Source organism: Telmatherina bonti, assembly GCF_933228915.1.
Source record: "Telmatherina bonti genome assembly, chromosome: 15".
Classification (NCBI taxonomy): Eukaryota; Metazoa; Chordata; class Actinopteri; order Atheriniformes; family Telmatherinidae; genus Telmatherina; species Telmatherina bonti.
In genome coordinates this window covers 33,677,507-33,702,380 of record NC_136613.1, presented here as the reverse complement: position 1 = coordinate 33,702,380, position 24,874 = coordinate 33,677,507, and the positions used below count along the sequence as shown (strand labels likewise).

General features: G+C 45.7%; 1 protein-coding gene across 1 annotated transcript; it reads left to right on the top strand.

Annotated features, from left to right (window-relative positions):
* Positions 1-2,045: 2,045 nt before the first annotated feature.
* On the top strand, positions 2,046-17,888 carry ftcdnl1 (formiminotransferase cyclodeaminase N-terminal like 1). The gene is made up of 5 exons (XM_079254446.1): positions 2,046-2,178; positions 2,339-2,434; positions 2,707-2,862; positions 15,812-16,000; positions 17,441-17,888. The coding sequence occupies exons 1-5, from the start codon at positions 2,064-2,066 to the stop codon at positions 17,872-17,874; spliced, it is 990 nt and encodes a 329-aa protein (XP_079110572.1). The 5' UTR covers positions 2,046-2,063; the 3' UTR covers positions 17,875-17,888.
* Positions 17,889-24,874: the final 6,986 nt, after the last annotated feature.

Here is a 24,874-nt window from a genome sequence, read left to right as displayed (position 1 = left end):
TCCAGGTTCAGGTATAAGTTCTGGTCTAGGTTCAGGTCCAGGTTCAGGTCCAGGTCCAGGTCCAGGTCCAGGTCCAGGTTCAGATTCAGGTCCAGGTTCAGGTCTAGGTTCAGGTCTAGGTTCAGGTCCAGGTTATAGGTCCAGGTCCAGGTCCAGGTCCAGGTTCAGGTCCAGGTTCAGGTATAGGTTCTGGTCTAGGTTCAGGTCCAGGTTATAGGTCCAGAAAAGCAGAAGGGAGGAATTGAACAGCGTGATGTTCCAGGTGATGGACCAGGTCCAGGTCCAGGTCCAGGTCCAGGTTCAGGTTCAGATTCAGGTCCAGGTTCAGGTCTAGGTTCAGGTCTAGGTTCAGGTTCAGGTTATAGGTTCAGGTTCAGATTCAGGTCCAGGTTCAGGTCTAGGTTCAGGTCCAGGTTATAGGTCCAGGTCCAGGTTCAGGTCCAGGTCCAGGTCCAGGTCCAGGTCCAGGTCCAGGTCCAGGTCCAGGTTCAGAGACAGTATGAGTCCAGAGAACGTGGTCTGCTGCTTCCTGAATTTACTGAATGAACATGTTGTTTCATCTTGCTTGACGGCATGGCCGTATTCCAAGATGACACCGTGGGGCTCAAATTGTGAAAGAGTGGTTCAGGGAGACGTCATCTTCACACATGGACTAGGGCTGCTCGATTATGACGAAAATTATAATCACGACTATTTTGACTGAAACTGAGATCTCGATTATTTAACGATTATCCAGTATTTATAAACAACGCTGCGCGTCGTGGTGTTCTAGACTCCGTGTCGTGCATTATAAGCGTTTAATGTATGGTTCCAAGTTGTTTAATCCACTTTTACCGCTTATATAGGAACTATTTTACGTTTTATACCAAACAACCGCTGTCAGGCTGCAGCGCGTTTCTCTCATCCACCTGTTAAAAGACGGCTGATCTGAACCAGCTGGTTAACGTGTTGCTATGGTAACGCCCCGTAACGGAGGGATGTTACAGTGTTTAACTGGCCGAACTATGTATAGGAAAATAATGCAGCCAGTTGTCAGTGACAATGGTATAAACTATGTTTAGGTGAACTTCCACAACCTACTGCAGTTATTCTACATTGACCTGCAGGTGGAGCCGACTGAGACTGGCCCCCTGGGAGTGCTTTAGGACGGGAGAGGCTCCCGCTGCTCCTTCCTTACAGTAACTGCAGAACAATATGTGCCTTCAAGTCAGTCGCCAAAACACCAGAAAAGTCTCTAATAACTCCAGTAAAAGCTGCTAGATTTGTTGCTTTTAACAAAAAAAGTCTCCAGATTTAGTGAGAAAGTCTCCAAGTTGGCAACAGTGTCTGAATGAAAGCAAAGCGGCTGTGGGAGGAGTTTACAGCACAGCGCTGCAACGCCAGAGACGCTCGATTAGCAGCTGAAGACAGCAGGAGAGGAAACTGCAGAGAGGAAAATAATCACACCCTTTTATTTTTATCATCGATGGAAACCCAGATCGTACTGAGATTAAAATCCGATTAATCGCCCAGCTCTAACATGGATTAGTCATCACAGAGTCCAGACCTGATCCTTAATGAGAACCTCTGGGATGTGGTGCGGTAGGCTTCGCACAGTGGTCAGACTCTCCCAGCATCAGTAAGATGTTGGTGAAAAATAAATGCAACACAGGATGGAAGTAAATCTTGTGACATTTTGGACGATTTATGTCACGACACGACGGTGCAGATGGGCTCAGTGATCCAGGGACGGAAACAAGGGTCTGTAAAAGCAGAAGGGAGGAAATGAACAGCGTGATGGGGATGGATTTAATCTGGAATTCGCAGGTGGAAGGACTGATGACAGGAAGCCTGATGCCTTCAAAGGCAGCTTGGAAATCTTAGACTGAGAATATAAAACTTTAAAAGATGACTTGGAAACACAAGTTCACAAGACTTTGGCACAACACTTAACTACATTTTATTCCTTTAAAAATAAAACTTTACATCTAAAAAGTTAAATTCACTTCATGTTTATTGCTACAAAATTTCTCATTTTCATGCATTTCAGTAATTTACTGTAATTTGATTTCTCCTGCAGGAAGATGGCTTCAGGGAGCTTCGGCAGACACCTGGTGGCATGTCTTCTCAACGTTTCTGAGGCTCGCAGGAAGGACCTGGTGGAGACTGTGGCCAAGGCAGCCTTGTACAACACCGAAGGTCAGCTGGACAGACAGACAGTAGAAACTTCAGCTTCACCATGAAGTCTGGAGAATTATTCAGATGTACTTTTGTCCTGCGTGATGGCATCACATCTAAACACGACAGCTACACTCTGAAATATTTCTAACCAGTGTAAAGATGTGAAATGACTCCACAGGTGTGAAACGGGAGGGAGCCACGGTGTTGAACATCTTTAATGATCACGACTACAACCGCTCCGTCATCACCATCGTGTCCAGTATCCACTCCATCGGTAAGTTTCCACTCATGGGGGAGAATCGGCTTGCAGTGCTGCTGCAGGGATGCAGTCCCCACGCTCCAATCCTCACGAGGAAAATCCTTTAATAAGCTTTGTCACGGAGTTTAGCACAGAAACCAGAAAGGGAACATTTCTCAAGTGAATATTTTATCTCGTGGACGACTTGTCTGCGGTCGTCCCAGCATGGCGTTTCTGTCATCCATCTGCCCACCCCCACTGAGTTCTGCTGTCACAATATGCTGCATGTTGTTTCTCATCCATTCCAGGAGAAGCTGTTCTGTCTGCATGTGAGAAGGCGTGTGGGCTGATCGACATGCAAGCCCACGCAGGCGTCCACCCATGCATGGGCGCCGTTGATCTCATACCCATCTACCCGCTGGGGGAGGAGGTGGGAGTGCAGGACTGTGCTCGCGTGGCGCGAGGTGAGATGTTTAAATGCACTCTGAAATAACTAATGCTGCCTGATTATTATATGAAGCTCCTCATTAAGTCACGTGTGTGTTGTGTTTATGTTCTAAACAGAGACGAGTGGAAAAATCCAGTTTAGACAAGTCTGACGCAGCTTAAACATTTTTTTTTTTTGGTAAAAACTGAGCTGCTTGCAATTTCCTGATTATCTATTAATCCACTCAGTGAACCATGTCCACCTGATCAGCTGGTCAGATATCTAATCAGCCAATCACACGGCAGCAGATTAACACATTTAGTCATGTAGACATGATGAAGACGACTTGCTGAAGTTCAAACTGAGCATCAGAATAAATAAGAAAGGAGATTTAAAGCAAGTCTTATGGTCTGAGTATTCTAGAAACTGATGACCGACTGGGATTTTCACACACAACCATCTCCAGGGTTTACATAGAAGGTCTGAAGAAGAGAAAATATCCAGCAGTTGTCTGGACCAGAATGTCTGGTTGATGTCAGAGGTCAGAGGAGAATGGGCAGACTGGTTGGTAGAAAGACAACAGGAAGTTGAATAACTACTGGTTTTCAGATTGACAACTGTTGCTGGTCGGATGAGTCTCCAGTTCAGCTCCACATTCACATGGTAGGATCAGAATCTACTGGAAACATCATGACAACATGGATCCATCCTAGCTTGCCTGTCCCACTTTGGTCCCCTTAGTACCAGTATGACATGGTTTAATCAGCACAGCCTACCTGAGTCCTGCTGCTGACCATGTCCATCCCTTTATGAGCACAGTGTAGCATGCATGATGCGCCATGTCACAAAGCTCACATCATCTCCAAGAGTCTTATTTGTAAAACTGTGCATAGCAACGATGACTACAGGTGGCACACATAGGGAAAAGGAGATAGAGAAACCTCCTGATTCATTAAACGGTGTGCATTTGTAAAGCACACTGATTTTGCACATGTGAGGGTTAGGGTTTGGTCACACCCACAGTTTGGCTGTAGAAGGTCAGGTGAACGCCCTGATAAATATTAATCTTTCTCATTTCCATGACGGCTTAGCAGGGAAAAAGGCAAAAAGAGGAAATCTCTGGAATATTAGGTAGAAATTCTAATAGACAATGTTGTAATATGTAAAAAAAAATTGATGGACACAGGATGGTCATTACCAATGCCAGAAATACAGAAGAGCCTCCGCAGGTGTTTGATGGTGTCAGCACATCTCATCAGACAACAGTTTGAGGTCGGGGATACACTTGTCTCTGGTGGACGTAACACCTTCTCATTTAGTGCCATTATATGCAGCAAATGTCCTCACTATCTGCACACCTGTGCAGGTGTGTAACATGTTTCCTCCTGTTCATCAAGGCACCTCCGCCTGCCCTTCATCATTCTGATGGTGTCTACATAATTCTGTTCCTCTGTGCTCTGGGTTGGAAAGGAGTGAGATTCCCCCAATATGTTAGCCAGTTCGATTCGGAAGATTCCGGTTTTCTGCACTTGCAAAGGCTTGGATCTTCCTGGATTCTCATGGTGATGAGGTGGAACGGTAGATTCTCATGGTGATGAGGTGGAACGGGAGATTCTCATGGTGATGAGGTGGAACGGGAGATTCTCATGGTGATGAGGTGGAACGGGAGATTCTCATGGTGATGAGGTGGAACGGGAGATTCTCATCATGATGTGGTGGAACGGGAGATTCTCATGGTGATGAGGTGGAACGGGAGATTCTCATGGTGATGAGGTGGAACGGGAGATTCTCATAGTGATGAGGTGGAACGGGAGATTCTCATGGTGATGAGGTGGAACGGGAGATTCTCATGGTGATGAGGTGGAACGGGAGATTCTCATGGTGATGAGGTGGAACGGGAGATTCTCATGGTGATGAGGTGGAACGGGAGATTCTCATGGTGATGAGGTGGAACGGGAGATTCTCATGGTGATGAGGTGGAACGGGAGATTCTCATGGTGATGAGGTGGAACGGGAGATTCTCATGGTGATGAGGTGGAACGGGAGATTCTCATGGTGATGAGGTGGAACGGGAGATTCTCATGGTGATGAGGTGGAACGGGAGATTCTCATGGTGATGAGGTGGAACGGGAGATTCTCATGGTGATGAGGTGGAACGGGAGATTCTCATAGTGATGAGGTGGAACGGGAGATTCTCATGGTGATGAGGTGGAACGGGAGATTCTCATAGTGATGAGGTGGAACGGGAGATTCTCATGGTGATGAGGTGGAACGGGAGATTCTCATGGTGATGAGGTGGAACGGGAGATTCTCATCATGATGAGGTGGAACGGGAGATTCTCATGGTGATGAGGTGGAACGGGAGATTCTCATCATGATGAGGTGGAACGGGAGATTCTCATCACGATGAGGTGGAACGGGAGATTCTCATGGTGATGAGGTGGAACGGGAGATTCTCATGGTGATGAGGTGGAACGGGAGATTCTCATGGTGATGAGGTGGAACGGGAGATTCTCATGGTGATGAGGTGGAATGGGAGATTCTCATCATGATGAGGTGGAACGGGAGATTCTCATGGTGATGAGGTGGAACGGGAGATTCTCATGGTGATGAGGTGGAACGGGAGATTCTCATCATGATGAGGTGGAACGGGAGATTCTCATGGTGATGAGGTGGAACAGGAGATTCTCATCATGATGAGGTGGAACGGGAGATTCTCATGGTGATGAGGTGGAACGGGAGATTCACATCATGATGTGGTGGAACGGGAGATTCTCATCGTGATGAGGTGGAACGGGAGATTCTCATGGTGATGAGGTGGAACGGGAGATTCTCATGGTGATGAGGTGGAACGGGAGATTCTCATCACGATGTTGCAAAACGGGAGATTCTCATCATGATGAGGTGGAACGGGAGATTCTCATCATAATTAGGCGGAACGGGAGATTCTCATGGTGATGAGGTGGAACGGGAGATTCTCATCACGATGTTGCAAAACGGGAGATTCTCATCATGATGAGGTGGAACGGGAGATTCTCATCATGATTAGGAGGAGCGGGAGATTCTCATGGTGATGAGGTGGAACGGGAGATTCTCATCATGATTAGGCGGAGCGGGAGATTCTCATCATGATGAGGTGGAACGGGAGATTCTCATGGTGATGAGGTGGAACGGGAGATTCTCATCATGATGAGGTGGAACGGGAGATTCTCATGGTGATGTGGTGGAACAGGAGATTCTCATCATGATGAGGCGGAACGGGAGATTCTCATCATGATGAGGCGGAACGGGAGATTCTCATCATGATCAGGCGGAACGGGAGATTCTCATCATGATGTGGTGGAACGGGAGATTCTCATCATGATGAGGTGGAACGGGAGATTCTCATCGTGATGTGGTGGAACGGGAGATTCTCATCATGATGAGGTGGAACGGGAGATTCTCATCATGATGAGGTGAAACGGGAGATTCTCATCATGATGAGGTGAAACGGGAGATTCTCATCATGAGGTGAAACGGGAGATTCTCATCATGAGGTGGAACGGGAGATTCTCATCATGATGAGGCGGAACGGGAGATTCTCATCATGACATGGCAGAACGGGAGATTCTCATCATGACATGGTGGAACGGGAGATTCTCATCATGATGAGGTGAAACGGGAGATTCTCATCATGATGAGGCGGAACGGGAGATTCTCATCATGACATGGCAGAACGGGAGATTCTCATCATGACATGGCAGAACGGGAGATTCTCATCATGACATGGTGGAACGGGAGATTCTCATCATGACATGGTGGAATGGCAGATTCTCATCACGATATGGTGGAACGGGAGATTCTCATGGTGATGAGGTGGAACGGGAGATTCTCATCATGATGAGGTGGAACGGGAGATTCTCATCATGATGAGGTGGAACGGGAGATTCTCATCATGAGGTGGAACGGGAGATTCTCATCATGATGAGGTGGAACTGGAGATTCTCATCATGATGAGGTGGAACAGGAGATTCTCATCATGATGAGGTGGAACGGGAGATTCTCATCATGATGAGGTGGAACGGGAGATTCTCATCATGATGAGGTGGAACGGGAGATTCTCATCATGATGAGGTGGAACGGGAGATTCTCATGGTGATGAGGTGGAACGGGAGATTCTCATCATGATGAGGTGGAACGGGAGATTCTCATCATCATGAGGTGGAACGGGAGATTCTCATCATGATGAGGTGGAACAGGAGATTCTCATCATGATGTGGTGGAACTGGAGATTCTCATCATGATGAGGTGGAACGGGAGATTCTCATCATGATGAGGTGGAACGGGAGATTCTCATCATGAGGTGGAACGGGAGATTCTCATCATGATGTGGTGGAACTGGAGATTCTCATCATGATGAGGTGGAACGGGAGATTCTCATCATGATGAGGTGGAACGGGAGATTCTCATCATGATGAGGTGGAACGGGAGATTCTCATCATGATGAGGTGGAACGGGAGATTCTCATCATGATGAGGTGGAACGGGAGATTCTCATCATGATGTGGTGGAACTGGAGATTCTCATCATGATGTGGTGGAACGGGAGATTCTCATCATGATGAGGTGGAACGGGAGATTCTCATCATGATGTGGTGGAACTGGAGATTCTCATCATGATGTGGTGGAACGGGAGATTCTCATCATGATGAGGTGGAACGGGAGATTCTCATCATGATGAGGTGGAACGGGAGATTCTCATCATGATGTGGTGGAACTGGAGATTCTCATCATGATGAGGTGGAACGGGAGATTCTCATCATGATGAGGTGGAACGGGAGATTCTCATCATGATGTGGTGGAACTGGAGATTCTCATCATGATGTGGTGGAACGGGAGATTCTCATCATGATGAGGTGGAACGGGAGATTCTCATCATGATGTGGTGGAACGGGAGATTCTCATCATGATGAGGTGGAACGGGAGATTCTCATCATGATGTGGTGGAACTGGAGATTCTCATCATGATGTGGTGGAACGGGAGATTCTCATCATGATGAGGTGGAACGGGAGATTCTCATCATGATGTGGTGGAACTGGAGATTCTCATCATGATGTGGTGGAACTGGAGATTCTCATCATGATGTGGTGGAACTGGAGATTCTCATCATGATGAGGTGGAACGGGAGATTCTCATCATGATGAGGTGGAACGGGAGATTCTCATCATGATGTGGTGGAACTGGAGATTCTCATCATGATGTGGTGGAACGGGAGATTCTCATCATGATGAGGTGGAACGGGAGATTCTCATCATGATGTGGTGGAACTGGAGATTCTCATCATGATGTGGTGGAACGGGAGATTCTCATCATGATGAGGTGGAACGGGAGATTCTCATCATGAGGTGGAACGGGAGATTCTCATCATGAGGTGGAACGGGAGATTCTCATCATGATGAGGTGGAACGGGAGATTCTCATCATGATGAGGTGGAACTGGAGATTCTTATCATGAGGTGGAACGGGAGATTCTTATCATGAGGTGGAACGGGAGATTCTCATCATGATGAGGTGGAACTGGAGATTCTCATCATGATGAGGTGGAACGGGAGATTCTCATCATGATGAGGTGGAACGGGAGATTCTCATCATGATGAGGTGGAACGGGAGATTCTCATCATGATGAGGTGGAACGGGAGATTCTCATCATGATGAGGTGGAACGGGAGATTCTCATCATGATGAGGTGGAACGGGAGATTCTCATCATGATGAGGTGGAACGGGAGATTCTCATCATGATGAGGTGGAACGGGAGATTCTCATCATGATGAGGTGGAACTGGAGATTCTCATCATGATGTGGTGGAACTGGAGATTCTCATCATGATGTGGTGGAACTGGAGATTCTCATCATGATGAGGTGGAACGGGAGATTCTCATCATGATGAGGTGGAACGGGAGATTCTCATCATGATGAGGTGGAACGGGAGATTCTCATCATGATGAGGTGGAACGGGAGATTCTCATCATGATGAGGTGGAACTGGAGATTCTCATCATGATGTGGTGGAACTGGAGATTCTCATCATGATGTGGTGGAACGGGAGATTCTCATCATGATGAGGTGGAACGGGAGATTCTCATCATGATGTGGTGGAACTGGAGATTCTCATCATGATGTGGTGGAACGGGAGATTCTCATCATGATGAGGTGGAACGGGAGATTCTCATCATGATGAGGTGGAACGGGAGATTCTCATCATGATGTGGTGGAACTGGAGATTCTCATCATGATGAGGTGGAACGGGAGATTCTCATCATGATGTGGTGGAACTGGAGATTCTCATCATGATGTGGTGGAACGGGAGATTCTCATCATGATGAGGTGGAACGGGAGATTCTCATCATGATGTGGTGGAACGGGAGATTCTCATCATGATGAGGTGGAACGGGAGATTCTCATCATGATGTGGTGGAACTGGAGATTCTCATCATTATGTGGTGGAACGGGAGATTCTCATCATGATGAGGTGGAACGGGAGATTCTCATCATGATGAGGTGGAACTGGAGATTCTCATCATGATGTGGTGGAACTGGAGATTCTCATCATGATGTGGTGGAACTGGAGATTCTCATCATGATGAGGTGGAACGGGAGATTCTCATCATGATGAGGTGGAACGGGAGATTCTCATCATGATGTGGTGGAACTGGAGATTCTCATCATGATGTGGTGGAACGGGAGATTCTCATCATGATGAGGTGGAACGGGAGATTCTCATCATGATGTGGTGGAACTGGAGATTCTCATCATGATGTGGTGGAACGGGAGATTCTCATCATGATGAGGTGGAACGGGAGATTCTCATCATGAGGTGGAACGGGAGATTCTCATCATGAGGTGGAACGGGAGATTCTCATCATGATGAGGTGGAACGGGAGATTCTCATCATGATGAGGTGGAACGGGAGATTCTCATCATGATGAGGTGGAACGGGAGATTCTTATCATGATGAGGTGGAACGGGAGATTCTCATCATGATGAGGTGGAACGGGAGATTCTCATCATGATGAGGTGGAACGGGAGATTCTCATCATGATGTGGTGGAACTGGAGATTCTCATCATGATGTGGTGGAACGGGAGATTCTCATCATGATGAGGTGGAACGGGAGATTCTCATCATGATGAGGTGGAACGGGAGATTCTCATCATGATGAGGTGGAACTGGAGATTCTCATCATGATGTGGTGGAACGGGAGATTCTCATCATGATGAGGTGGAACGGGAGATTCTCATCATGATGAGGTGGAACGGGAGATTCTCATCATGATGTGGTGGAACTGGAGATTCTCATCATGATGAGGTGGAACGGGAGATTCTCATCATGATGAGGTGGAACGGGAGATTCTCATCATGATGTGGTGGAACTGGAGATTCTCATCATGATGTGGTGGAACGGGAGATTCTCATCATGATGAGGTGGAACGGGAGATTCTCATCATGATGTGGTGGAACGGGAGATTCTCATCATGATGAGGTGGAACGGGAGATTCTCATCATGAGGTGGAACGGGAGATTCTCATCATGATGAGGTGGAACGGGAGATTCTCATCATGATGAGGTGGAACGGGAGATTCTCATCATGATGAGGTGGAACGGGAGATTCTCATCATGAGGTGGAACGGGAGATTCTCATCATGATGTGGTGGAACTGGAGATTCTCATCATGATGAGGTGGAACGGGAGATTCTCATCATGATGAGGTGGAACGGGAGATTCTCATCATGATGAGGTGGAACGGGAGATTCTCATCATGATGTGGTGGAACTGGAGATTCTCATCATGATGAGGTGGAACGGGAGATTCTCATCATGATGTGGTGGAACTGGAGATTCTCATCATGATGTGGTGGAACGGGAGATTCTCATCATGATGAGGTGGAACGGGAGATTCTCATCATGATGTGGTGGAACGGGAGATTCTCATCATGATGAGGTGGAACGGGAGATTCTCATCATGATGTGGTGGAACTGGAGATTCTCATCATTATGTGGTGGAACGGGAGATTCTCATCATGATGAGGTGGAACGGGAGATTCTCATCATGATGAGGTGGAACTGGAGATTCTCATCATGATGTGGTGGAACTGGAGATTCTCATCATGATGTGGTGGAACTGGAGATTCTCATCATGATGAGGTGGAACGGGAGATTCTCATCATGATGAGGTGGAACGGGAGATTCTCATCATGATGTGGTGGAACTGGAGATTCTCATCATGATGTGGTGGAACGGGAGATTCTCATCATGATGAGGTGGAACGGGAGATTCTCATCATGATGTGGTGGAACTGGAGATTCTCATCATGATGTGGTGGAACGGGAGATTCTCATCATGATGAGGTGGAACGGGAGATTCTCATCATGAGGTGGAACGGGAGATTCTCATCATGAGGTGGAACGGGAGATTCTCATCATGATGAGGTGGAACGGGAGATTCTCATCATGATGAGGTGGAACGGGAGATTCTCATCATGATGAGGTGGAACGGGAGATTCTTATCATGATGAGGTGGAACGGGAGATTCTCATCATGATGAGGTGGAACGGGAGATTCTCATCATGATGAGGTGGAACGGGAGATTCTCATCATGATGTGGTGGAACTGGAGATTCTCATCATGATGTGGTGGAACGGGAGATTCTCATCATGATGAGGTGGAACGGGAGATTCTCATCATGATGAGGTGGAACGGGAGATTCTCATCATGATGAGGTGGAACTGGAGATTCTCATCATGATGTGGTGGAACGGGAGATTCTCATCATGATGAGGTGGAACGGGAGATTCTCATCATGATGAGGTGGAACGGGAGATTCTCATCATGATGTGGTGGAACTGGAGATTCTCATCATGATGAGGTGGAACGGGAGATTCTCATCATGATGAGGTGGAACGGGAGATTCTCATCATGATGTGGTGGAACTGGAGATTCTCATCATGATGTGGTGGAACGGGAGATTCTCATCATGATGAGGTGGAACGGGAGATTCTCATCATGATGTGGTGGAACGGGAGATTCTCATCATGATGAGGTGGAACGGGAGATTCTCATCATGAGGTGGAACGGGAGATTCTCATCATGATGAGGTGGAACGGGAGATTCTCATCATGATGAGGTGGAACGGGAGATTCTCATCATGATGAGGTGGAACGGGAGATTCTCATCATGAGGTGGAACGGGAGATTCTCATCATGATGTGGTGGAACTGGAGATTCTCATCATGATGAGGTGGAACGGGAGATTCTCATCATGATGAGGTGGAACGGGAGATTCTCATCATGATGAGGTGGAACGGGAGATTCTCATCATGATGAGGTGGAACGGGAGATTCTCATCATGATGTGGTGGAACTGGAGATTCTCATCATGATGTGGTGGAACGGGAGATTCTCATCATGATGAGGTGGAACGGGAGATTCTCATCATGATGTGGTGGAACGGGAGATTCTCATCATGATGTGGTGGAACGGGAGATTCTCATCATGATGAGGTGGAACGGGAGATTCTCATCATGATGAGGTGGAACGGGAGATTCTCATCATGATGTGGTGGAACTGGAGATTCTCATCATGATGAGGTGGAACGGGAGATTCTCATCATGATGAGGTGGAACGGGAGATTCTCATCATGATGTGGTGGAACTGGAGATTCTCATCATGATGTGGTGGAACGGGAGATTCTCATCATGATGAGGTGGAACGGGAGATTCTCATCATGATGTGGTGGAACGGGAGATTCTCATCATGATGAGGTGGAACGGGAGATTCTCATCATGATGTGGTGGAACTGGAGATTCTCATCATGATGTGGTGGAACGGGAGATTCTCATCATGATGAGGTGGAACGGGAGATTCTCATCATGATGTGGTGGAACTGGAGATTCTCATCATGATGTGGTGGAACTGGAGATTCTCATCATGATGTGGTGGAACTGGAGATTCTCATCATGATGAGGTGGAACGGGAGATTCTCATCATGATGAGGTGGAACGGGAGATTCTCATCATGATGTGGTGGAACTGGAGATTCTCATCATGATGTGGTGGAACGGGAGATTCTCATCATGATGAGGTGGAACGGGAGATTCTCATCATGATGTGGTGGAACTGGAGATTCTCATCATGATGTGGTGGAACGGGAGATTCTCATCATGATGAGGTGGAACGGGAGATTCTCATCATGAGGTGGAACGGGAGATTCTCATCATGAGGTGGAACGGGAGATTCTCATCATGATGAGGTGGAACGGGAGATTCTCATCATGATGAGGTGGAACGGGAGATTCTCATCATGATGAGGTGGAACGGGAGATTCTCATCATGATGAGGTGGAACGGGAGATTCTCATCATGATGAGGTGGAACGGGAGATTCTCATCATGATGTGGTGGAACGGGAGATTCTCATCATGATGTGGTGGAACGGGAGATTCTCATCATGATGAGGTGGAACGGGAGATTCTCATCATGATGAGGTGGAACGGGAGATTCTCATCATGATGAGGTGGAACTGGAGATTCTCATCATGATGTGGTGGAACGGGAGATTCTCATCATGATGAGGTGGAACGGGAGATTCTCATCATGATGAGGTGGAACGGGAGATTCTCATCATGATGTGGTGGAACTGGAGATTCTCATCATGATGAGGTGGAACGGGAGATTCTCATCATGATGAGGTGGAACGGGAGATTCTCATCATGATGTGGTGGAACTGGAGATTCTCATCATGATGTGGTGGAACGGGAGATTCTCATCATGATGAGGTGGAACGGGAGATTCTCATCATGATGTGGTGGAACGGGAGATTCTCATCATGATGAGGTGGAACGGGAGATTCTCATCATGATGTGGTGGAACTGGAGATTCTCATCATGATGTGGTGGAACGGGAGATTCTCATCATGATGAGGTGGAACGGGAGATTCTCATCATGATGTGGTGGAACTGGAGATTCTCATCATGATGTGGTGGAACTGGAGATTCTCATCATGATGTGGTGGAACGGGAGATTCTCATCATGATGAGGTGGAACGGGAGATTCTCATCATGATGAGGTGGAACGGGAGATTCTCATCATGATGTGGTGGAACTGGAGATTCTCATCATGATGAGGTGGAACGGGAGATTCTCATCATGATGAGGTGGAACGGGAGATTCTCATCATGATGTGGTGGAACTGGAGATTCTCATCATGATGTGGTGGAACGGGAGATTCTCATCATGATGAGGTGGAACGGGAGATTCTCATCATGATGTGGTGGAACGGGAGATTCTCATCATGATGTGGTGGAACGGGAGATTCTCATCATGATGAGGTGGAACGGGAGATTCTCATCATGATGAGGTGGAACGGGAGATTCTCATCATGATGTGGTGGAACTGGAGATTCTCATCATGATGAGGTGGAACGGGAGATTCTCATCACGATGAGGTGGAACGGGAGATTCTCATCACGATGAGGTGGAACGGGAGATTCTCATCACGATGAGGTGGAACGGGAGATTCTCATCACGATGTGGTGGAACGGGAGATTCTCATCACGATGAGGTGGAACGGGAGATTCTCATCACGATGAGGTGGAACGGGAGATTCTCATCACGATGAGGTGGAACGGGAGATTCTCATCACGATGAGGTGGAACGGGAGATTCTCATCACGATGTGGTGGAACGGGAGATTCTCATCATGATGAGGTGGAACAGGAGATTCTCATCATGATGAGGTGGAACGGGAGATTCTCATCATGATGTGGTGGAACGGGAGATTGTCATCATGATGAGGTGGAACGGGAGATTCTCATCATGATGAGGTGGAACGGGAGATTCTCATCATGATGTGGTGGAACGGGAGATTCTCATCATGATGTGGTGGAACGGGAGATTCTCATCATGATGAGGTGGAACGGGAGATTCTCATCATGATGAGGTGGAACAGGAGATTCTCATCATGATGAGGTGGAACGGGAGATTCTCATCATGATTAGGTGGAACAGGAGATTCTCATCACAATGTGGTGGAACGAGAGATTTTTTAATCATGATGTGATGAGAGTAATGTCTTCACTTGCTTTTCTGTGTGTTCAGATACTTGTAGAGACTTTCGGTTTGTTGCATAAGATCTTTCAGTATGAATCCCTCTAGAAGCAAAAGTTTCGCTAGTTTGCTCTTTTTGACACAATGCCAGAAGGAAAGACATCATCATTGATCTTAGAGAAGTAACCGTTGCAACCCATTAACCTGGGAAAGGCGATGAGGTCGTTTCCAAATCATCTCGAGTCCATCATTTTACAGAGTTAAAGATTATCAACAAGTGGAAACATTCTGCAAGTCTTCCCAGTAGTAGACGGATCATGCAAAGCTCAGAAAAACTGCAGAAACAGTTGCGCTGTTGATAGAAAACCTGTTGTTTCCAACCAGAACAGCACAGCTGAAGTTTACAAAACCACCCCTGAATGCAGCATAAGATTTCAGGATCAGTGTTCTTCAGACTGAAGCGAGAAAGTTAGAAAGTTGTGCTGTATTTTTCACCTGACTGTGTGTTGTATGTAAAGCTGTGAGCTCAGTTATGGAGTTGTGAGGAATACTCTGGTGGAGGAGGATGTGACGTTGGCTTTTGCTGTGTGTTGATTAGTCTGACACATTAACAGTTGACTTGGCAGACACATGCCCAGCTGATAATGAGCAGTAACTCAGCATGTCGCCTAACAGTGCACTCTGTAAACTCATCAGCTTGGTGAGATTGGTGGTAGAGCAGAGTGGTAATTGGCAGGCACAGTTAAAGAACTGTATGCACACATGCATGTGATAAGCTGTCCATGTGTTCGTACTCATCCGTCTGACTGACATCCCCAGGTGTGCTGGGTCTCTCGCAGTCTTATTGCTTCTGATGTGCACGTGATAACATTCGCTCTATTTGTTGGTTAGCTCTAACACGTCTGGGATCTTTTTGTGGCTCAGCTGTGGCTCGGGGACTTACAGAGAGAGTCCCAGGGACCAGTGCGTTCCTCTTTGGCTGGGCAGACTCCCCTTTGCAGCGTGGGCTGGCGCACAGGAGGAGGGAGATGGGTTGGTTCAAGAAGACTGCAGACCTGCAGGCTATCAGGCCCGACATGGGGTCAACACCACAGAGACACTACGGCCTTACAGGTGAGCTTGCAAGAACGTCTGCAGACAGGTAGATTGTTTTGGAGAACCTGATATGTTACGCTTTTCAAGCAAATAATGCCTTATAAAAATCACTGAGAATTGTTTAACCACTCTTTAACATCTACAGAGTGATTGGCTTGCCTACAGCAGCATCAGACAGCGTCTTCAGTCTGGTACTGATGCTGTTTCTTTATAGGAATGTAAACTCAGGCTAAATAAATGCTATCGCACTCCAACAAACCTTCAACAAACCAATGGGAAGCATGTCTGCGTTTCATGTCATATCTGAGAAATCAAACACGTTGTCATTGAGATGAGGAACATTATTTATTACGTCTAAGAATCTGAGAGTTCATTCTCCTGGTGCCAGAGCTGCCACCGTATTGTATTGGATGTTTGCGAAATTGAGATTTGCAGATGTTTCCATCGAACAGCGTTAAGCGCATCAGCCTCAGTTCTCGTTAAATCTCATTTGGGTGACGAGATTTTGCGGGATTTTAGGCTGATGTAAGCTAGCCACATTATTTTGTGTGGTTTTCAACTTGCTGCAGAGAATTTGCTACTTTTCGAAACTTTTCTCCCTCATTTTCTTTTCTAAAACTCTGAAATTTGCTGTTTGCGCCACACCGCGCCATCTTTACCAGAAATGAACTGGTCACTACCCTCCACGTCACATCCGAGAACACGTAAAGGTGAAAAAAATGTTTCCCTTTACACGTCTGCGATATATTTCTGCATCCACACATCTGAAAAACCACCTCATGAGAAAATAAAAACTTTTTAGCAATTTTTAACACTTTTTACAAAATATGGGTGTTTCCGTTTCCATTTTTTTATTGCGATATTTAGTTTTAGCACAATTCTGAGTGTAATGGAAACGCACCTTAGTGACACGCTTTCTATCAGAGCTAATTCCGGGATGCACTGTGTCGACGACTGGGAGCGTGTAATGAGGAATCCAGGAGGTCATTTCTTGAAGGATGCATCGAGGCTTGTATAAGTTCAGAGGAATGACGTCACTAATTAACGCCTCAACCCTCACGGCCCAGTTGTACCACGGGACTGGTTCAGATCTTGCCACAAGCCTCATCTGTGCCATTAGAAGAACACTGGAAAAGTGTTCTCCCCCATGAGGAAGTTCATGAATCAGGTGTGTCGGTGTCTGAACGTGTCTACAGCCTGCTTCATCCTCAAGAAGCGAGAACTCTTTATGTTCTTGAGGCCCCAAGAAGAAAACGTCATTTTCTTCTTGTAGACATGGTTGAAGACCGTTCTTCCAGATTCACAAACTTCCTCATCAAGTTCTTTGCCGCCTGTTAATGAGTCATTCATTTTGTTCAGGTGAGATAAATTAGGCTTGCCTCCAAAACATGCAGGGGATGGCGTCCTGAGGAGCAGGACTCAGACAGACTGCCACAAACTAATGTGTCCTATTTACAGGTGTTGGGGCCAGTCCATACGTCATGAACTGCAACGTCACTATTGACACCCAGGACATCACCTTAGGAAGCAGCATTGCCCAGGCAATCAGAGAGTCCACCCCCGGGGGCCTTCCTGGAGTTCAGGTGTTGGCATTGCCACATGAAGGAGCCGTTGAAATTGCTTGCAATGTGGAGAGCGTGAAGGGGGACCCACCCCGTCACCTGGCCAGCGAACCATGGCCATGTTTCAGCATCGATGGTCAGCCGTACTGTCATGTTCCAGCTTCCCTCATCACGGCCCGGGTCACAGAGCTGGCAGAGACCAAGGGGGTGGGCATGAAGGGCACCGCTCTGGTGGGGTTTACCCCCCTGGAGTGCAGGGGCTTAGCAGAGTTTGCACTGTCTCAAGGGATCGGTGAGTTCTGGAAAGAGCAGCACAGAATCCGTATGTGAGCACGAATCCTCGCCAGAACAAAGTCAATATCTTCGACATGAGTTATCCTCTAAAAGGAGTGTTTGTTACACTCATTTCACAGCACTCTTACAGCAGTATTATTCATTGTACAGTTTTAATTGCAGCTCATGTGGCTGCTAATAATTTTAATAAAAATGCAGGCAGTATTTACTTAAAAAATATTTAGACTTCCTTGTTATCCGACATGACAGGATAAGCTACAAACTTATTACGACACTGGAGAAATAAAGGCAATATTTGCTCTGTTGAGGGATGGAAACTGCCACCAGTGTACTGATCCTGCTTGGCTGCAGCGTTGTGTTGATGCAACATCCAGTGTTTGGTTGATTGTTCACCATATGTTCTAAAAAGGAACCGAGCGGAGATGAAAAAACAAGATGGTGAGACCCAGAGTGAACTGCTGTAGCTGTTAACAGATGTAAAGACAGCAGAAAGGAGACCAGAGACAAGACAGCAAATCTTATGAGGAACAGACAAGGAAAGGCTTTTCTTTTAATTTCAGTTTAATTCAGCAACAGTTAACAATGAAGCCATGTCAGGTTTTTCCCCAAGATGCAGTCCAGTTTATTGTTGTCCATTTATAACCCATTTATTCACCCATCCATCCATCCATCCATCATCCATCCATCCATCCATCAACCCATTTATCCATCCATCCATTTATTCATCCATCCAAACATCCATCTATCCATCTATCCATCCATCAACCCATTTATCCATCCACCCATCCATCCATTCATCCATTCATCCATCCATCCGTCCATCTATCCATCCATCCATCCATCTATCCATTCATACATCCATCCATCAACCCATCTATCCATCCATCCATCAATCCATCAACCCATTTATCCATCCATCCATCCATCCATCCATCCATCCATCTATTCATCCATCCATCCATCTATTCATCCATCCATCCATTCATCCATCCATCCATCCATCCATCAACCCATCCATCCATCCATTCATCCATCCATCCATCCATCAACCCATTTATCCATCCACCCATCCATCCATTCATCCATCCATTTGTCCATCTATCCATTCATCCATCCATCCATCCATCAACCCATTTATCCATCCATCCATCCATCCATCCATCTATCCATTCATACATCCATCCATCCATCCAAACACAAAAAAACAATGAAAAAGGTTTATGAAAGCAAAAATAATGTACAGTCAAACAAATCGGAGTGTGGATGGTCAGTATAATCAGTAATGTAAAAATTGAAGAGTGCAAGGTGTTACTGTCAACCAAGCCACAAGTAAAGCAAGTCCTAAGGGAAGAGAGTAGAGAGGACCACCTGGAATGCTCGAGTTTTTATATCTCAGGCTTCAGGTACTTCAAATTAGGCAAACAGAGCCAATCACAGCAGCCACTTCCTGCAACAGCTAAAAAACACAAAAGAAACACCATTACCACACAAATAAAGCTGTCACAGGGAAGCTGGCAAGAGGTCACCAAAGAGCTAACCAGCTAACCTGACATGCATGTTTCTGAATGGTGAAGAGGCCAAAGTACCTGGAGAGAACACAACTCCACCCGTCTGAACCGGCGGAGGCCTGAACCAGTCAGCTGACCACCACACCGCTGTGACTGCTGTTGCCACAATCTTAGTAAAAAGTTCATCAGTCAGACAACAAATTTTCTGGTGAAATGGATGAGTGTAGCCGTGTTCTATTTTTTTTTTTTTTGCATATTGATAAAAGGTCAATAAAATGAGACTGCATTGATTAAAATTCAAAATGATATTTAGTTGAAACATTCATGTAGGTCACCTGATGCAGAGTGATTTTATGCCTTAGTTACAGAAATTCAGTGCTGAATAAGTGATACAGCAATAAAACATCATCCTCGTTGGCTTGGGAACTTGAGGGCGAATCTTCACTTGTCTTTCTGACAGAACATTTCCAGCTATCATCCCGAAAAGCTGACAGCTGCGGGGCCTCCTCATGTGTGCCACTTCCTGTTTGGAGCAAACGGGACGCCTGTGTTTACTGATGAGCCCTGCTGATGACATTTTCCCATCGTTCTCCACCATCAGCCGGAGCTTGCAGGACTCTGTGGGAGAGTCACCATCTGTGTGAGGCGCAGCTATTTTTATCCCAACTTCACGTGCTGAACCTCACCGAGACACTCAGCACTTTCCTCTGACATGCTCCAGTCAGTTTTTACATCTCTACACAGGGTGTGTGCGCTTATGTTGCACAGGATTAACCATTTCATAACTGTGTGTGGGATGAGTAGTGGTCAGGAGTTAACCATGGTGTCATAATTCCTCTCATTTCTCACATAAAAGCCATTAAATAGTGGCACATTTAACGAGTGTGAGGTGTGGACGGGAGTCGTGGTAATGACCGGAAGTATATGTATATTATAAGGATTGGATTAACAGTAACTACAGTGTTTTAGGATGATGCTAATTTCACACCATATGGAGAAAAAATTCACTGACTGGCGCTAATCTGTTCAGCTTCACACACACACACACACACACGTGTAGCATCTGAAATGTTCCTGATTGGTGCTGTGACATCAGAGGCTCCGCATTTGACGTTTGAGGTAGAAACGGTGCAAAATTCATGTGTGTGTGTGTGTGTGTGTGTGTGTGTGTGTGTGTGTGTGTGTGTGTGTGTGTGTGTGTGTGTGCACCTCTGGTGGATAAGCCAGCTTTCTGAGTGAACATTCGCCTCTTTGTATGTCATGCAGCTGAGCCTCAGAGACGCAAGCAGTGCACCCATTTAGCTTCATGTCATGGCTGCATTGTATTCATCCCTCCTTCTTCTTCTCTTGTGCTTCCTGACACACATGCATACGCATTTTACTCTATAGCTGGCACACACACACACTCATACACTCAGCCTGCCAGGCCTGGGTGCATCAAGGCCTAATCTAGGTCACAGCATTAGCCCAGAGGTATCCTGCTCTCCACGCACGCACGTTTTTAGATTCTTAAGCAGAGTCGCATGTTTAAAATCCAGTTTGACTCGCCTGATTGTTCCTCAGCAAACATTCACTTCCCAGGAAACCAACGACTTCATGTGGGCTCATTTTTATGTTTAAATGAAGAAGCAGCAAGCCTTGCTGGGTATGTTTCTTATGACGGTCATGAGGCCATCGTTTCAATGATGAAGTGCACTTCCCAGTCATCATCATCCATTCAGGAGACACTTTCCCACTCAAGCCTCTTGATGCTGAGTTTACTGTGCAGATGGAAGGAAGACCCATGTTCTGCATGCTTCTGCAGCAGCTCCACCGCATGCTGGCTGCACCACAACCGCCCCCCCCATCAGCCAGAAAGCCCACCATCCAGGATGCAAGTGTGTGTCAGAGCAGAGAAATGGAGCTTATTTCTCTCCTCCAGCTTTCTATAAATATTCCAAAGCTCTCTGTTCTCTATCACACTCTCTTTCTTCCTCTCTTGCTGCTTTTCTCTGCCCCCCCCCCCCCCCCCCCCCTCCTCCCATCCTTTCACTGTTTGTCCATTCTTCCCCCCTTACACTCTTTCTGCCTCCCACATCTCCCCCATCCCCTTCTGTACAATGTAAAGAAATGTGTGTGTTGTCTGTTTGCAGTGAAGCAAGGACAGCATCTCTCTTGTGCTGCTTATTATTTCGGAGCCTGCAGGGTTGTTTTTTTCTCTTCCTGTCGTTCCTGCAGGGCTGCTCTGTAATATGACAGGATTTTTGTTTTGTTTTATAATAAAACATGTAGACACCCCCTCCCTCCCCTTCCTCCCCCCCTCCTCCCATTCTCCTCTTGCAGCTCTGACTGCTTCCTCATACATTTCTGTGCGTGTCGGATTGAAACACAGCAGAGACGTGAGTCCAGGCTGATTTTCTCCCCTCAGTGCTTCCAGGTCCACGTCCTCCCTAACCTATCAGTGGGAGAAGTGCGCGTGCCACCTATGAAGTCAGCAGTCCCCAACCCCCACCCTGAACACATGTTCAGCATCCTCTGGGCACAGAGGACCGAGACCCAGCTGAGAGAGAGAGAGCAGTGGAGTGGAAGGATGGGAGAGCATCAGAAAAGACAGAAATAGAGCGATAGAGCGGTGACTTGGGCAGAGGGGGGAGAGAGGGGGGAGAGGGGGGAGGAGACACCGAGGCGGAGATGCTTCGTGCAGGAAAAGCTGCATCTCACTGAAGGAGGACGCTGTCGCGTTTGGAAGCTCGTGGATTGTCTCCAGCTGGAGGAATTCTCTGCATCTGGATGCGGGGGATGCAGGACGCGAGGATCCACGCGGGCCTGTGATGTCTGCACGCGCCCCTGCAACCTTTTCCACGTGAACATGACTCCTGCAGCGCTGACCCACATCGTGGAGTCGTGGCTCTTTGCTGTGCGCGGCTCCTGGGGTGGTCGGCAGGCGTGACGTGGACGCGGCATGCTGCACATCCCCGCCTGCTGACTCCGCGGACACCAGTGTGCGTGGGCGCGGGCGCGCGCAGCGACCTGCAGGGTAAGGACGCAGTGCTCTGACCTGCATGAGGTTTTAAGCAGCCCTCAGCAGGGACTGGGATGATAACTAGATGCCATGACGCACGCACGCACGCACGCGCCGTGCTGGCTGCATGCATGTATAATGTATGACTGGGGAGATGTCTGGTGATCAACAAGTAAACATGCTTCCCTCTCAGAGGGGGTTTAGACCAGGATGGCACAGATAGAGAAGACCTGAATAAATCATTTCATTCTGAAAGCTTCATTCTAATTGGTGGCTGAATGGGAAAACTGGGCTCTTCATACTGGGAGAGATGACATGATCCAGGCTCTGGTCATGTCTGACTAAAATCCTTCCCTTTGTCTGGTCAGTGGGGTTCAGATCAGGTCACCAGATTGGGGTCTAATTTAATTTATTTCAGCATTTTTACTGGCAAAAGATCTGCACATCCTGTAGTGGGTGGACTGGGTGAAGCCAGAGATCAGAGGTCAACTGGTTGCCAAAGATCAACTACAGTATCCTGTGTCACATGTTGGCGTGGGCAGGGGGCTGACTTTAGGCTGGTCGGGGGTTTTCCCCCATCGGAAACAGCCAAATAAGGCTGAAGACCAGAGGAAGACATTTTTATTCCAGTGGATTTATTGAAACCTCAGTTAAAACTTGTTCAGTCACTTCCCCCTGTTATATGGGCTTTCTACTGGTAAGTCTTATAAACCACTGGTGAGAAACCAGCTTGTTTACATGGTCACCTAATATCTAATTATTACCTGATTTCTGGAGTAATCAGATTATTCAGTTGATCATGCAGACAGTCTGATATGCTGTTATCACATTATCCGATAACATGCTAGATTTTTCCTCATGCCTTTGTATATTTAGACCCGTTTATCTAATTTCTTTTGTCTTTTACATCCGTGCATGTGCATAAAAAACAGCATTACTTCTGTCTTTTTAACTTCTTACATTAAACTGCAGAAGTCACAAAGTGAGCTGAACACATTGGAAACACCATCACGTATTATTCTCTGTTTTTAGTTTAATTTGAAATGAGATTTTTTTTGTCATTTGCTGTTTTTATTGGTAGTTTTTAGGGGTTTATTTCCCCTTTTTATTCTTTCTTTACTTCCTGTTCTTTTTGGTCATTACTTCTCACACTTGCATACACTCATATATATATATATATATATATATATATATATATATATATATATATATATATATATATATATATATATATATATATATATATATATATATATATATATATATATATATGTATATATATATATATATATATATATATATATATATATATATGTATATATATATATATATATATATATATATATATGTATATATATATATATATATATATATATATATATATATATATGTATATATATATATATATATATATATATATATATATATATATATATGTATATATATATATATATATATATATATATATATATATATGTATATATATATATACATACATATATATTGTATATCATTTGTATCACAAATGATATACAATATCACAATCCAATGATCACAAATGATTAACAAACATCTGCTAAAAAAAAATATCAAACATTTCAGGATTTTTACCACTGAAATGCCCATTTAAAATATTTGTTATATGGCCTTTGTCATTACAAATGGATTTTTGCTTGCATCTTGCATAAATCACAATTAGCAATTAAACAGATTTAATTCCATCAGTATTTTTATGTGATGTCAGAAACCTGATGCACCATACTAAACACTCCTAAATCACTATAACGCCTTCAGACCTGCTCAAAAACACCAAACATTCAATCATTTTGAGACATTTAACCCTTTAAATGACAGTTTAATTATTTGAATTATTCATTCTTTCATTTATAATAATTTATTTCTAACAAAACAAAGCATTAAATCTGCATCGTTCCATTTTCTTAACTGTTCAGTCCAGTTGATGGTGTGGGAAGCTGGAGCTTTTCCCAGCAGTCACTGGGTGAGAGGCAGGTACACCTGGACAAGTCACCAGTCCATCACTGGGCCACACAGAGAGACAAACAACCACACAAACACACTCTCAGTCCTAGGGACAATTTAAAGTAACCAATCAACCTAATATCCATCTTTTTGGATGGCTGAAGAACCCGGAGAGAACCCACACATACACGGGGAGAACATACAAACTCTACGCAGAAAGACCACGGTTTGATCCTCCCACAACATTAAATATGTTTTATGAAATAAACATTGGGATGAAGGGATGTTGGTGAAGATAGGAGCCCTGGACATGATCAGTCAGCTGGTTTGTTGTCATTAATACTTTCATGTTGTATCAGATTCTTCCTCTGGCGGCCTTTCTGGTCAAACTGCCCCCTCTGACTTCCATTAAAATATTTCAGTCTCACATTAAAACACTTTTTCATTCAGTAGAAAAGTTATATTTAACATTTTGTACTGGATCCAACTGGATTCAACTGGTTTCCCGTTGCAGGTAGATGCAGCAAATCCTGGTATTTTAGAATTA